The sequence below is a fragment of the Phascolarctos cinereus genome, unplaced genomic scaffold (assembly GCF_003287225.1).
Source record: "Phascolarctos cinereus isolate Bilbo 61053 unplaced genomic scaffold, phaCin_HiC Scaffold_3;HRSCAF=262, whole genome shotgun sequence".
In the NCBI taxonomy this organism is placed as follows: Eukaryota; Metazoa; Chordata; class Mammalia; order Diprotodontia; family Phascolarctidae; genus Phascolarctos; species Phascolarctos cinereus.
In genome coordinates, this window is record NW_027555736.1 from 171,226,373 (window position 1) to 171,240,008 (window position 13,636).

The 13,636-nt window shown below is 44.5% G+C and overlaps 1 protein-coding gene and 1 long non-coding RNA gene across 2 annotated transcripts; one reads left to right on the forward strand and one right to left on the reverse strand.

Annotated features, from left to right (window-relative positions):
* Positions 1–862: 862 nt before the first annotated feature.
* Positions 863–13,417, reverse strand: LOC144456320 (uncharacterized). The gene is made up of 2 exons (XR_013485376.1): positions 13,190–13,417; positions 863–3,113 (listed from the first exon to the last, which is right to left on the reverse strand). It is a non-coding gene; the product is annotated as an uncharacterized LOC144456320 (long non-coding RNA).
* Positions 1,682–9,980, forward strand: CUNH14orf93 (chromosome unknown C14orf93 homolog). The gene is made up of 6 exons (XM_021009851.2): positions 1,682–2,281; positions 4,451–4,768; positions 7,354–7,415; positions 7,758–7,861; positions 8,554–8,666; positions 9,156–9,980. The coding sequence occupies exons 1-6, from the start codon at positions 1,682–1,684 to the stop codon at positions 9,570–9,572; spliced, it is 1,614 nt and encodes a 537-aa protein (XP_020865510.1). The 3' UTR covers positions 9,573–9,980.
* Positions 13,418–13,636: the final 219 nt, after the last annotated feature.

Genomic DNA, 13,636 nt, shown 5'->3' on the forward strand with positions numbered 1-13,636 from the left:
GCTTACTTTACTTTAAATGCATACATTCTCAGTGCCTGAAAATCCTTCACCTCATGACACGCTTTTATTTGTTTTGTGATAAATCATGCTACATGTGTTACAGTGAAGAATCCAAGCCTCTGGTAGATGGTAATTCAATTCAATTCAATAAACATTTATTAAGCTCCTACTATGTGCTAGGCAGTGGAGCTACAAACACACACACACAAAATGAAAAAAGTCCTTGCCTTCAAAGAACGTACATTCTGCTGGATGGAAGGTGGGGAGTGAGTAGGAAGAGAAGCATATGTGTATGTGTATGTGTATGTGTGTGTGTGTGTGTGTGTGTGTGTGTGTGTGTTGGTGTGTGTGTTTGTCTGTATAAATACATACAAATCATTTGGTGGTAGTAATGGGTAGCACTAACAATTGGCAGAATCAGGAGGTAGCATATATGCTGAACCTAGGGATTCCAAGAGATGGAGATGAAGAGGACACACTGGCTCACAGTGGCTGCAATTCTCAAATCTTGCTTAGGATACCCAAATGCTGCTTTGGTTCTCTGGCTTGTCTCACCTTATCATTCTGAAAGGTTTAGAGGAACAAGTAAAACTAAAAAAGCCAAGTGGTCAGTGCTCCCCAGTTACAGCTCCCTGGCTCACCTCATTTCACTCCTTTCCTATCTTCCCATCCCCATCTACCCAAAATAATTACTGATAGGATGATATGTGGTTTATGACATGAGAAACATTATATGTTTATGGAACTCCGAAAGTCTGACTATACCTTTAATGGCTAAACACATCTTTAATTTATGAAAGGGGTAGTGTTTCTTGCTCCCCATGTTAATAGGAAGCAATAGTAACAGTAATAAGAAGAATAATTAATAAAAAATAATGAACATTTATTAATCACTTTAAGGTTTAGGGTAGGAAGGAATATGTTCTGTATTGAGAGTAACAAAACCAGAGTTCTCTTGGCTGAGCAATGACCTTCAAAAAACACTTCATTTCTCTTTGCTTCATTTATCTGGATTTGGGGTAAATGTGTCTTACAGCCAGGACTGTGAGGATAAAATAACCTTTGTGAGGCGTTTTGAACTCTTTAAAGAATGATACCATAGCTAGAGGAGGTATTACTGCTGTTATTACAGTGCTGATAGTAAGGAGACAGTCCTACATTTTCTTCCTTAATCTTCCAATTTTTTCAGATGATGGTGGATCCTCTTTTCTATTCTATAGTCAGGTGTTTTGGCAGGGTTCCATGACTGGGTCCAGCAAGAATCTCTCTCATCCCCTGAAAAGTGAATTAATCAGAAAAGTTCCTGCAGGCCTTATCCTTATATGTAATCAGTGTTTGTGATACACTGTGGTGTGTTCTGAGACTGTAAAGTGGCCCGAGCACAGGCAGCCCAGGGACTGCACATAGAAAATGAAGATGTCTTTCACCCCTTTGGCCAAGCATAGGCAACAGAGAGGCTAAGGAAAACACTCTTCTGCTATGGACCTACTTGCCAGCTCTTTCTTCACAGAATCTACTACTGGGTGCCCAAGTTCTCCTGGCTGCCCTTGAATGAGAAGAAGCATTTCCAAAGAGCCCAATGCTTGTTCTCAGTCCTGTGAAGCCAGGTTTAATCCTGGACAAATTTTGGAAAGCCCCATTGCTATAGACACAAAGAACTATAACATTACTTCAGTCAGACATGTCCTTCAGTGCCACCATCTTGTTTTCCCCGCCTAATGGCAATGAAGCCAAGTGTTGCTGTTGTGCCTGTAAAAGCGAGCCAAATGGTGGCAGCACAGGGCCTCCAGGAGGTGACCCTCAACCTTGTACCCCAATCACTGTAACAGGACATGGCCTAGCCGTGCAGAGCTCAGAGCAGCTCCTACACATCATATATCAGCGAGTGGACAAGGCAGTGGGATTGGCTGAAGCTGCCCTGGGCCTTGCAAAAGCCAACAATGAGCTGTTAAAGCGTCTCCAGGAGGAAGTGGGTGAACTGAGGCAGGAGAAAAGCCCTTCCACTGAAGAGGGTGAGGAAGATGGGGCACACTGTACCCCACCTGAAGAACCAGGATCTCTCAAAGGAAGTCCTGGAGAGGCCTGCAAGGCACTGTCTGCAGTGGAAGAGGAATGTGACAGTGTGGGCAGTGGTGTGCAGGTGGTGATTGAGGAACTAAGGCAACTGGGAGCAGCCTCTGCTATTGGGACTGGACACTTGGGTTTCCCATCAACTCAGAAGGACATTCGGCTACCTGGGTGTGCTTTGGCTTCCAGTGAGGTAGCCCCACTCCTCAATCCTGTATGTATGGTAACAAGGGAAGGGATAATATCATAATTGCCCTGTACACTTTCCATCCCCTATTTTCTCTCTTTTCTTCTCTCTGTCTCTCATTTTTCTAGCCCCAAACCTTTCTTCTGGTTGTGACTGTAATAGAACTGAGAGCAGTGTCAAGTTTCTCTTACTCCCAGGGAAAGTCATCCCTAGAGCTCTTACTTTTCCTGAACCATGATCTCTTTGGCAGGAGGCATTTTTGGTGTGTGCATAGTGATGGGGGTGTCCTTCCCTCCTTCTCAATAGCTCCACATGGCACATTCTCCTCAGCAGCTGTCTCTGCTGCTCCATAGGCTCTGCCTTTCCTGGCGAGAGTGCCTGCCTTGCACAGACGGCTCATTCATATTTTATCACGGGCCCTCTGCTTGCCAAGAGGAGTTCAGTAGATTGAGGGGGATGTAAAGAAGAGGAGAGGGAGATAGAGCTGGGAAGGAAAGGTAGATAGAAAGAAAAGAGAGAGAGGAGAAATACATATTAAGGGAAGATAGAATGTGAAAAGGGGAAAAGTTGAAAGTAGATGAGGGTGAGTGAAGGGAAATAGGGAGGAAAATCTAAATGGGAAAGGAAGAGGGATTGGGGAAAGGCAGGCAAAAGTGGCAGAGTTGGAAAAGAAGAAATATTGGGGAAAAGAGATGAGGATAAAGTGGGAATCATCAACAGGTGTAGGGAAGGAGAAAGGAAGAAGAAAGAATAGATTTAATGACCTGAAAGAAACATCAAGGGGGGGGGGGTGGAGTCTCTCCAGATATCTTTCTTCCTTCTCCTCCACTGCTCATGGTTATATGTAGGTAAATCTGGGCTGGGTAGAGAAAAAAAAGAAAAAACAGAACCCTGTAAAGATATGCCACCTTATTGTACTGAGAGATAGGAGATATATAAAACTGCCCTCCTCTCTGTCCTATCTCTACTCCACCCTCAGCTTATACATTCAGTAATGAGTGAGGGTGAAGGAACAAAATATACAGTCTAGATGGGAAGAATGAAACTCCCAGACCATCTGCTGGTTCTGAGAAATGAATATATAAACTCCCTTTGTCCCCCCTCCCATATGACACTGCCACTGGCCAGCTCCCTGGTCACAGCTTTGTCCTAAGTATGGAATTATGGTAATGGTCAGTTACCTGAGCCTGGTCATGACCACCAATGAAGTGGGAAGGTAGTGAGGGACCAAGCTGGGAGAATCAGGGAGGTGGGGAGGTGGGGAGATGGGAGGGGGCCAGACCAGGCAGTGCCCCAAGCTGTGTGTTTTCTTTCAGGCAGGGAAGGCTTCCAAGCCGACAGGATGGAATTAGATTTCACAGCGCAGAAAGCAGCTCACAGGTCTATAAATCTCAGCCTCCTCCCCCGCTTCTTTCTGTGCTTTTTTTCCCCTCACTTTCCCTGTTTTGTTTTCTTGGCTGCAGAAAATCCCCCTCCCTTCTCCTTCCCTCTGCCTCCCTCCCTGCTCTGTATGTCCTTGGGTGAGGGCACAAGCAAGTCAAGTGGGTGTCAGGGCAATGACACTCAGATGCTCCCAGGTCAGGATCCAGGTGAACACAGTACTGGCCTAACAGAGGGAATGGAGGGCAGGAGGGTAGAACGTTCAAATAGCTTCAACACTATTCAGTGTGTATCTCCTCTAGAGATTTTTGTCGTTAGCCCTCCCTTTTTCGGTCTCGTTTATCTTATTTCTCCCTCTGTCTGTTTCTGTCTTCTCTTGTTCCCTCTCCTGCTTAGTCTCCTTCTCCCATCACCCCACCCTCTCTTAGACAAAACATTAACCTAGATGCATTCTTATGCCCAAGAGCAACCATCCACAAATGAGTAAGTACAAGTAAATACTCTAAAATATGCCCCATCCACACAATCAGCCACATGACAACCACATAACAGAAGAGATCCTAAACACACGAAAGGCATTTGACAACCTGCTTCTACTGACGTTCCAGAAGAAGTAAGCTAGTGGTCATGAGAGACCCCTGTGAGGTTCCTCTGTGCCAAGGCCACTCCTCCATTACAATTGTATGTTCATTATCCTTGATCAGGGAATAATAGCTGATGGACCCAGTTCCCTGCCCATCCCTAGCTGTCCCCCTCTCCCCCACCCCATTCCTCTGGGCCCTGACTGCCTAACAAGCTGTATTTTTCTATTCTTAGCTGGATGACTATGTGGCCTCTGAGGGGGCAGTACAACGGGTGCTAGTCCCTGCTTACGCCAAGCAACTCTCTCCAGCAACACAACTGGCCATCCAGCGGGCATCCTCAGAGACAAGCCTGGAGAATGGAGCCAAACTGCCTCCACCCCGCCCAGAGGATGTGCTCAGTGCTGCAGCTGCCTTGGACAGTGCCTTGGAGGATTCAGTCCCTGGTGGGACTGGGGAACTGAGATTATCCTTGGGGTTCGCAGCTTCTCCTGGCAGGGCCAGAGGGGGTGGGCAGAAGAATTCCAGGCGTAAGCGGGATCTGGTGCTTTCTGTGAGTGTGCTGAACTTTGACAGTTTCCTTAAATCTGAAAGGGCAAGCAGCAGGTGGATTGATCTGAAAGGGCCGCAAAGTCCACAAACTTTTCCAGTGATCTTACGATAATCCTGACAGTCAGGAAAATCTTCCTTATTATATAGCAAGTTGGAACTCCCCAAGAATTCACTGGAATCAGTCTGCAAATTTATCCAGTAGCTCTGGGGAGGTGCCAGGGCCTTTCAGGTTATAGGTATTGATCAGGAAGGACCCATGCAGGCTTACCCTTGAGACCTGAAGTAATTGCAAAGGTGGAGAGAATCTCCCAACACACACAGGTCAATTTCTAGAGATACTTGAAGAGACTCTTAAGGAATTTGGTTTGAAGCAAGTCTTCCAGAGATTCCTCCTGAAAACAGTCTCAAACCCCAAAGGAAAGGTCCTAGGATTATTCTGTCCAGTTGGATATCCTCCAAACTAGCAGCTGGCTATAGGCTAGAGAAGACTTCTTGGAAGAGCTGGATACAGCTGAAGTCAGTTCCTTGTTCAGCTGATACCCTTCTGTTGCCCTATGAAGAGGGGTGGGGGTGGAAGGAAATCCTGTATCTCAGAGTGGGATAGTATTCACATTGGATTGTAGTGGATTCTAAACCCACTTGTCATTATGGTCCCTTCATTAACATAGAAACCCTAGGGTGCATCTCTCTTCCTTACGTCTAACTTAAATTCCTGTTACAGTATAAATCCATTTCCCCATTACAAAATCTCATTACATAGAATTTTAGCCTCTCTGCCCCATGCCTCTAAAACCCCCAGAAAATACTACTTTAGGCTTCATTTTAGTACCATTTACCTTTCCTCGGAAAACCTTTTTCAACCCTTTAATTATCTCTGAAACTCTTTTTAACACTTCTCTCAGGTTGGGGCATCAGATCTTGGGCCTTGGACTTCAGATGAAGTCACCTAGGTCTGCTGTTCCTTTGGAACCTCAAATCTGCATTGGGTGGGGACAAAAATCAGTGAACTTTCAGGGTCTCTTCTTCACACCTTCAGCAATACCCTAAAATATTTTTCCTGCCAAGGACAGATATGTTTAGCCTCTCCCATGTGAGTTTCTGGCCCAATACAACTACTACTCCTGACTGTATTAGAAATGGAGCAAGGGACTCAGAAATTCATTTACATTTGTGGTGGAAAGAAAACAGTACTAGGAAAGCAGAAGAGCAATGTGATGGAGCATAGTGGCTCATAGACCCTCTTAGCAGTCTGGGGAAGTCTATGGCCCCCCTCTCAGACTAATGTTTTTAAAAATGCATAAATGAAAATATGGAGGATTAACAAAGGAAACTGCCATGTGACCCTGGGCAATTCACTTATCCCCATTGCCTCACCCCCCCAAAACTGGAGGGCAGCTAGGTGGCACAGTGGATAGAACTCTGGCCTTGGAGTTAGGAGGATGTGAGTTCAAATGCAGCCTCAGATATTTGACACTTACTAGCTGTGTAACCCTGGACAAGTCACTTAATCCCAGTTGCCTCACCAAAAAGTAAAAACTAAACAGGAAACCAATTGAAATAGTTGTCAAAATATATATAAAAAAAGAAGACATGTTCACATACCCCAAGTTAAGAACCCTTTGGTCACTAGAGTGAACTTGGAGCCAGGAAGCTAAGTGGCACAGTAGTTACTGGAGTCAGAAAGACCTGAATTAATATCTAGCCTCAGACACTAGCTGTGTGACTCTGGACAAGTCATTTAACCTCTGTTTGCCTCAATTTCCTTAAATGCAAAATGGGGATAATAACAGCATCTACCTCCTAGGTTTGTTGTGAGGACCAAATCAAACAATATTTATAAAGCAATTATCACAGTGCCTGACACACAGTAGATACTTAATAAATGCTGGCTATTATTATTATCAATAGATAATAATAGAAGTTTTCCTAGAAGTTTTCAAGCAGAGGAGGGATATTAAGAATATTATAAAAGGGGTTCCTGAATTGGGGGGAGGAGGAGAGGGAGAAGAGGAGTTTGAACTAGACAACCTCAGAGGTCCCTTCCCATTAAGGTTCTAGGAATCAGGCTAGTGGTAACAACACCCAAGAGGCGATTTGGAAACTCTAGTGTATCCCTTATCTCCTTTCCTATTCTCTCTCCAATTAGGGGGGAAAAAAAATCTCCATTGGAAATTCTGGACCAGAGATACCAAGAAAGGACATCTGTTTAATAAATAGTACCAAGCTGCAGAAAGGTTCATAGAGAAAACCCCAGAGGGAGGCCAGTTAAAAGTGGCCTTCCCTGAGAGGATAGTAACAAAAAAAGTTGTATTAATAAAAATATTGGGGCAGTTAAGTGGCACAGTGGATAGAGCTCCTGCTTTGGAGTCAGGAGCACCTGAGTTCAAATCTCGCCTCAGACACATAACACTTACTAGCTGTGTGACTCTAAGCAAGTCACTTAACCCCAATTCCCTCACCAAAAAACAAAAGACAATAATATTAGGTAATAATAGCTAACATATACCACTTTAAGGTTTGTAAAGCACTCTACATATGTTCATATTCACCATGTTGCTGTGATTCTATTATTTCTCTTGTTTCTAGAAATTGGTCCACAATGTACATAACCACATCACAAATGACAAGAGGTTCAATGGGTCAGAAAGGTGAGTGTTCCTTCTAAATGGAAGAAGGTTAACTCTTTTAAGAGGAAAAAAATAACTCTTTTAAAGGAAAGCTGGAGGCAAAAGCGGGGGGGAGGGGATATAGGGAAAGGAGGACAGAAGGATGTCTGAAGTATTGTGACCACCAGTCCCTAATAGAGGGTGATATACCAGGTGACCCTAGTAGAGGGTCCTGTGAAGAAATGTAGATGGGGCTTTGTCCAGGTGTAATCCATGGATCCCCTAGATGCCTGAAGGAAATTACTTTGATGTCCATTGAGGACTGGGTGGTTTGCTCTGTCCAGCACACAGTGAAAACTGTGTACTCTCTTTTTAATGTGGCAGTATCAAGTCCTCTTGGAACATTTCAGTGGTGAAATTCCTCCTGGAGAAACTCAAGCAGGAGCTGGTGACCAGTCCCCACAATTACACTGATAAGGAACTGAAAGGTAAAGGAAGCCTGGGAAACCTCCATCTCTGACTTGTCTGTTTGCCCATCAGCAAAGGAGCATGGCTGGGGGATAAGTGGGTGGCTTTGGTATTAGAATGATGGCAGGAATGAGGTTTACTTTTACCCTCTTCCCACTTAGACCCACACAATTAGCTGCCAAATGCCTATTTACCATTCCTTTCCTCAAAGTTGAAGGAGAAGTTAGGAGATAAGAGCTAGAAGATCACCAAGCATTGTGATTTTGTGTAGGGCATAAATCTAAGGGTGGAAGTAGTACAGAGGAAATAAGTCCTCTGCCAGAGGTTTGACCCTTCTTCACAGGATCAGAGGATGAAGATTTAGAGCCAGAAGGATTATAGAGGTTGTCAAGTCCAAGCCTCTCATTTTACAGATTCTAGATAGTAAGTCCAGGCTTTTACCTCTTTGCTTCCTTCTCTTCTTCACTTATAGCTGATACCCCAGGCTTATGAATTGGAAAATTCTGCTGAAGGGTAGTTTGTAAATCTTTCTTCTTAGGGCTCCCACTGCATATAACAGATGGCTAGCCAAGGGCACTGGTATATGGTTGGGATGGAGGGAAAAGGCCAGACAAAAAAGGAATAAGTGCATGCTGGCTCTCCACCTCTAAAGGACCTTGTGTCTATTTTGCCTCAGAGGCCTTCAGGAACCTTTTCTTTTCTCTCACTGTAGGGGCTTGTGTGGCCTATTTCCTCACCAAAAGACGTGAGTACCGAAACTCCCTGAATCCCTTTAAAGGGCTGAAGGAGAAAGAGGAGAAGAAATTGAGAAGTCGCCGATACAGGGTAAGAGGTCTCTGAGTTCTCCATTCCTGGTACCAAACCCCAGACACCACCATGCTATGGAGTTAGGTAGAGGAAAAAGGAACTGGGAATAGGGCTGAAATCCAGGAAAAATAAAGCTGAGGGCCACTAGCCCTCACTAGAGAAGGAGGGTAGAGCTGCCCCCTGTAAAATTGACCTGAAGATTAGGACCCTACTGGCTAGAGACTCAAATAGGGACAAACAAAGCACACAGCTGCAAGATGCAAGGTAACATGGAACTTTTTTGTAGCAAATCAAGCCCTCCATGTTATAGAAAAAGCTCAGAGCCTGTGGTAGACAAAACAGGAAGCATTAATTTCCAAAACTTGCTTTAAGTGCCTCATTGTAGTTCTGTCTCTCACACAGATCTCACCGTTCTTTCCCAGACACCCTTGTTCCCCCTGACATTTCCTAAAATTTGATCCACACTTGTCTTTCATCTTAACTTCTTTCCTGTGATCTTGTGTGTAGCTCTTTGCTAACCGATCCAGTATCATGAGGCACTTTGGAGCTGAGGAGCAGCGCCTGTGGAAGGATGTGACAGAGGAATTAATGTCGGATGAGGAGGACAGTCTTAATGAGCCAGGGGTCTGGGTAGCTCGCCCACCTCGATTCAGAGCTCAGCGCCTCACTCGACTTTGTTACCACCTGGATGCCAATTCTAAGCATGGCACCAAAGCCAACCGAGTATATGGACCCCCTTCAGAGCGACTTCCTTCTGCTGAGGCCCAGCTCCTTCCCCCAGATCTCTATAATCCCAACTTCCAGGATGAGGAAGAAGGTGGTGATGAAGATGTACCTGTTTCTTCACCTTTTGACCAATCCCACAAAACCTTTTGCCCTGACTTGAACTCATTCATTGAAATCAAAGTAGAAAAGGATGAGTGAATACCATGACCAAAAGAAGCAGCTTTGGCTCCTACCAATCTTTATGCCCTGGAATTGGGGCTGTTGGATTCTTAAATTAACTGGATATTCCTTCCTTTTTGAGAAAGATTTTGCATCTCCATCCTTCATCTCTAATGAAAGTGGAAGCTGCTCATTGGATAAAGTGGACAGCAGATGGGGGTGGGGGGTGGTGTAGGGAACAGGATGATGAGAAAAATTTATATTGAAGGAAAAAAAATAACACTTGGAAGGGGCAAGCAGGAAAATGCCAATTTGGGGTGGGGGGGAAACAGTACCTGGAAATAGAGATAAGGGCGAAGCAATGGGAGGAAAAGGAAGGAAGGGAGCGAGTTTTCTAAACAGGAATGTGATGGGTCTACAAAACAAGAGACCTTTTTGTTACTTGTCCGAGCTTCTCTTACATTTCTCTTTTCTGATTTTACCTCTAGCTCTGGGGAGCAGGCCTGGTTGCCCAGGTCTTGCTCTGCAGTGGGAACAACATAGGGCCAGCCTAGGCTAATGCCGCCACCTGGTGGGCAAAATCACTACCGTGAATCAGAGAATATGGTCTTGCTAGGGCAACTAGGATGTCCCATGCTGCATGGGTAGCTACTACTCCTCATAGTTTTCAAAAAAGTGTTTCATGACCTGTCATTAAAACTTCCTTGGGGTAGGGATATCTCCATATCATAAAAAGCCTGGACTAGTTCAATACAATTTAACTAATAATAGCTCACATGGATTATATAGCAACAACAAAGTACATTCACATACATTATTGTCTCATTTGGATCTCATACTATAACAACCCTTTGAGTTACATAATGTATCATACCTGTTTTACAGATGAGGAAACAGGTTCAGAGAGGTTAAGAACCAAATATTGGCAAAATTAGAACCTAGATCTTTTTTTTTGTTTACTTTTTGGTGAAGCAATTGGGGTTAAGTGACTTGCCCAGGGTCACACAGCTATTAAGTGTAAACTGTCTGAGGCCACATTTGAACTCAGGTCCTCCTGGCTACAAAGCCAGATCTCTATCCACTGCACCGCCTAGCTGCCCCAAATAATAACATCCTTCTAGTCTTTTTTTTGGGGGGGTGAGGCAATCAGGGTTAAGTGACTTGCCCAGGGTCACACAGCTAGTATCAAGGATCTGAGGCTGGATTTGAACTCAGGTTCTCTTGGCTCCAGGGCCAATGCTCTATCCACTGTACCATCTAGCTGCCTCCAAACCCCGATCTTTTGATTCAAAGTCCAGTGCTCTTTCTGGTACACTATGCTGCCTCTCCTTGGCTGAAAGATGTAAATAGCCTAATTCAGAAAGTCTCTGCTACTTCTCTGCTCTATGCCAGTCTGAAGAGTCATTTGCTAGTAATCGTTACAAGAATCATTCCTACCAATGCTTATTCCTCTGATTATTTGCCATTTATCTTTGTACATATCTCAGTTAGTGGTGCAATGGAATGGAACTCTAGTTGGCCACAACAGTGCTCCACCCTTCCTCCTCTTTTCCATACTAGATGAATCCCCTTCTTTGCTCAGATTCACAAGATGTTGGACTAGAAGGAGACTTAGAAAGTCTCTATAGTATACTGCCTATCTTTCCCCAGAAAAGCAATTTAAGGGATAGAAGCAGTGACACTGGATAATCACTGACATTCATTTACAGCTTGCAAAGCATTTTACGTACATTAGCTTATTGAAGCCTCAACAGTCTTGTAAGGGAGCTACTATGGATATTTTTGTCCCCTTTTTAACAGAGGTAACTGAGGCTCAGAGAATTTCAGTGACTTGCCTGTAGTCACATGCTACTGAGTGTCAGAGGCAGGATTTGTTTTTATTTTCTTTTTTGAGATTTAGTCTCCCTAGCTTACTCAGGCTAGAGATACAGGGGCCACTCACAGGTTGATCCCATAATTGATCCCCATGGGACAGGGGTGGGGAACCTTCAGTCTCCAGGCCACTTGAGACCTTCTAGGTCCTTGGGTGTGGCCTTTTGATTGAGTCCAAGTTTTACCAAACAAATCCTTTTATTAAGGGGATTTGTTCTGTGAAGTTTGAATTCAATCAAAGGGCTTGCACTTGAGGACCTAGAAGGCCACATGTGGCCTGGAAGCGGCAGGTTCTCTACCCCTGCCATAGGAGCTTTGACTTGCTGTTTCCAACCTGGGCCAGTTTGCCCCTCCTTGGGCAGCCTGGTGACCCTCTTGGTCATGAGGTCTCACTGTGTTGGTGCTGGACTTAGTGTGCACCCCATACTGGCTTAGCTCACTGAAGCTTAGAACTAATTCCTGATCTCCAGTTATTAAGCAGACTCAGCTTCCCCAGTAGCAGGGATTACAGGTGTGGCCCCTACCACACTGGGCTAGAGGCAGGATTTAAACCCATATTTTCTTGACTTCAAGTCACTTAGCACTTAAATCTCTATACTATACATCACACTGCTCTCTGCAAAGTTTAGGTGACATTGGTTAAACTGAGTGGGTTTGCCATAATTCCCTTTCCTGATCCATGTCTCCAGCCATTCCTGATAACCACTTTCTGATATTAGAGAATTATCAAGCTCAAGGAAAGATCCCAGAGCCTGACCAAGGAAACAGGAGGTCTGCTTAACAAGAGACTACAAAAGGAAGGAGACAGATCATTAGGTATGATTAGGCTATAACAAATTAATTTCCTAAAAAAGGAAATTATCAGATAACTTTCCTTCCTCATTCTCTGGGGCTACTTACTATACTATAATAAAAAGTGTCCAAAATGTTGACACAGGAATAGCACCCAGGTACCTATGTATAATTTGCCTAGTCATTTAATATCTACTGCAAATAAATCATTCCCCCTGTGTCTCTTTCTCCAGCTTCTAGTATGCTAATTTAAACAAAAATCAATCTGGAAGAAACCAACTAATATCGTTAGGCATATTCAGCCTTGTCCACCATTATTTTTTTCCCTCACTCTTGAACCTAATCTGTCCTCTCCTCTTTTATGTCCATTCTGATCAGTTTCATTCATTTGCATTTCTACTCTTTCTCTCAGGGTCATATTTATTCTTTATTGCCAATCTGCTATGGGCTATCTAAAATGGTACCCTGCCCCTGACTGCTCTTCCCTGACACACCAAACACCTGAGATCGTCTTGAGAAATTCCATTTCTAAACACCAGGTGGTGTGTGTCTCAGTGTGTCATCATGCCTCCAGTTTCTCTAAGCTCTAGCCTTTTTTGCTCCTTTTCCCTGCTAATTCCCTCTCCCCATGTGTTTGTACACACACACACACACACACACACACACCACCCTACCCCCTCTGGGTCCTTGTGACTATCTAAGTTTCCTTTCCCTTCCCTCTCTTTCCTTGTCATCATAGGATCATAGATTTAGAACCGAAAAGAAACACCTTCCACATGATCTAGTCCAGCCCCATCATTTTACAGATGAAGAAACCGGCCTACAGAGAGGTTAAGTGCTTTGCTCAATGACACACAGGTAGTATATGGCAGAGCCAAAATTTGAACCCAAGTTCCCTAACTCCAGAGCCAGCTCTCTTTCCACACTGCCTCATTCCTTCTATGCTTACATAGATCTTCATTCCCGTTTCTGTGTGTCTAGCTCTGCCTCACCTGGCCTTTTTCTTCCTCTAGAGCAGACTCCCATTTCCTTCTTTCACATGTCCATCTTGCTTGCGGCTCATTCCTCCCCTTTTGTAACTCTGAGAGCTCTTCTGTTTCTACTTTCCTCTTTTCACTCTATTTCTGTCTCTAGCTGCTCAGTTCTCTCTGTTTTTCCCATCTGTCTCCTTCTCCGCGCTGGGAACAAAGTGACCATGTTTGCGCAGGACATGCCTCTCTCTAGTGGCTTTCACTCCTTATTGGATTCCACCGTGCCCCTCCGCGCATTCCAACTGCAAAGAGTCCTCCCACTGGCCCCGTACACTCTTTCCTCGACTGCGTCTAAGGAGATGCAATAACAACTCATTAATTGTCCCCTGCTTTTCTGTCTCCACTATCAAAAACTGCACTATGTCCAGAAGAGAGAGTTAACCCCAGTCTCCCTCCCTCGGAAAGAGT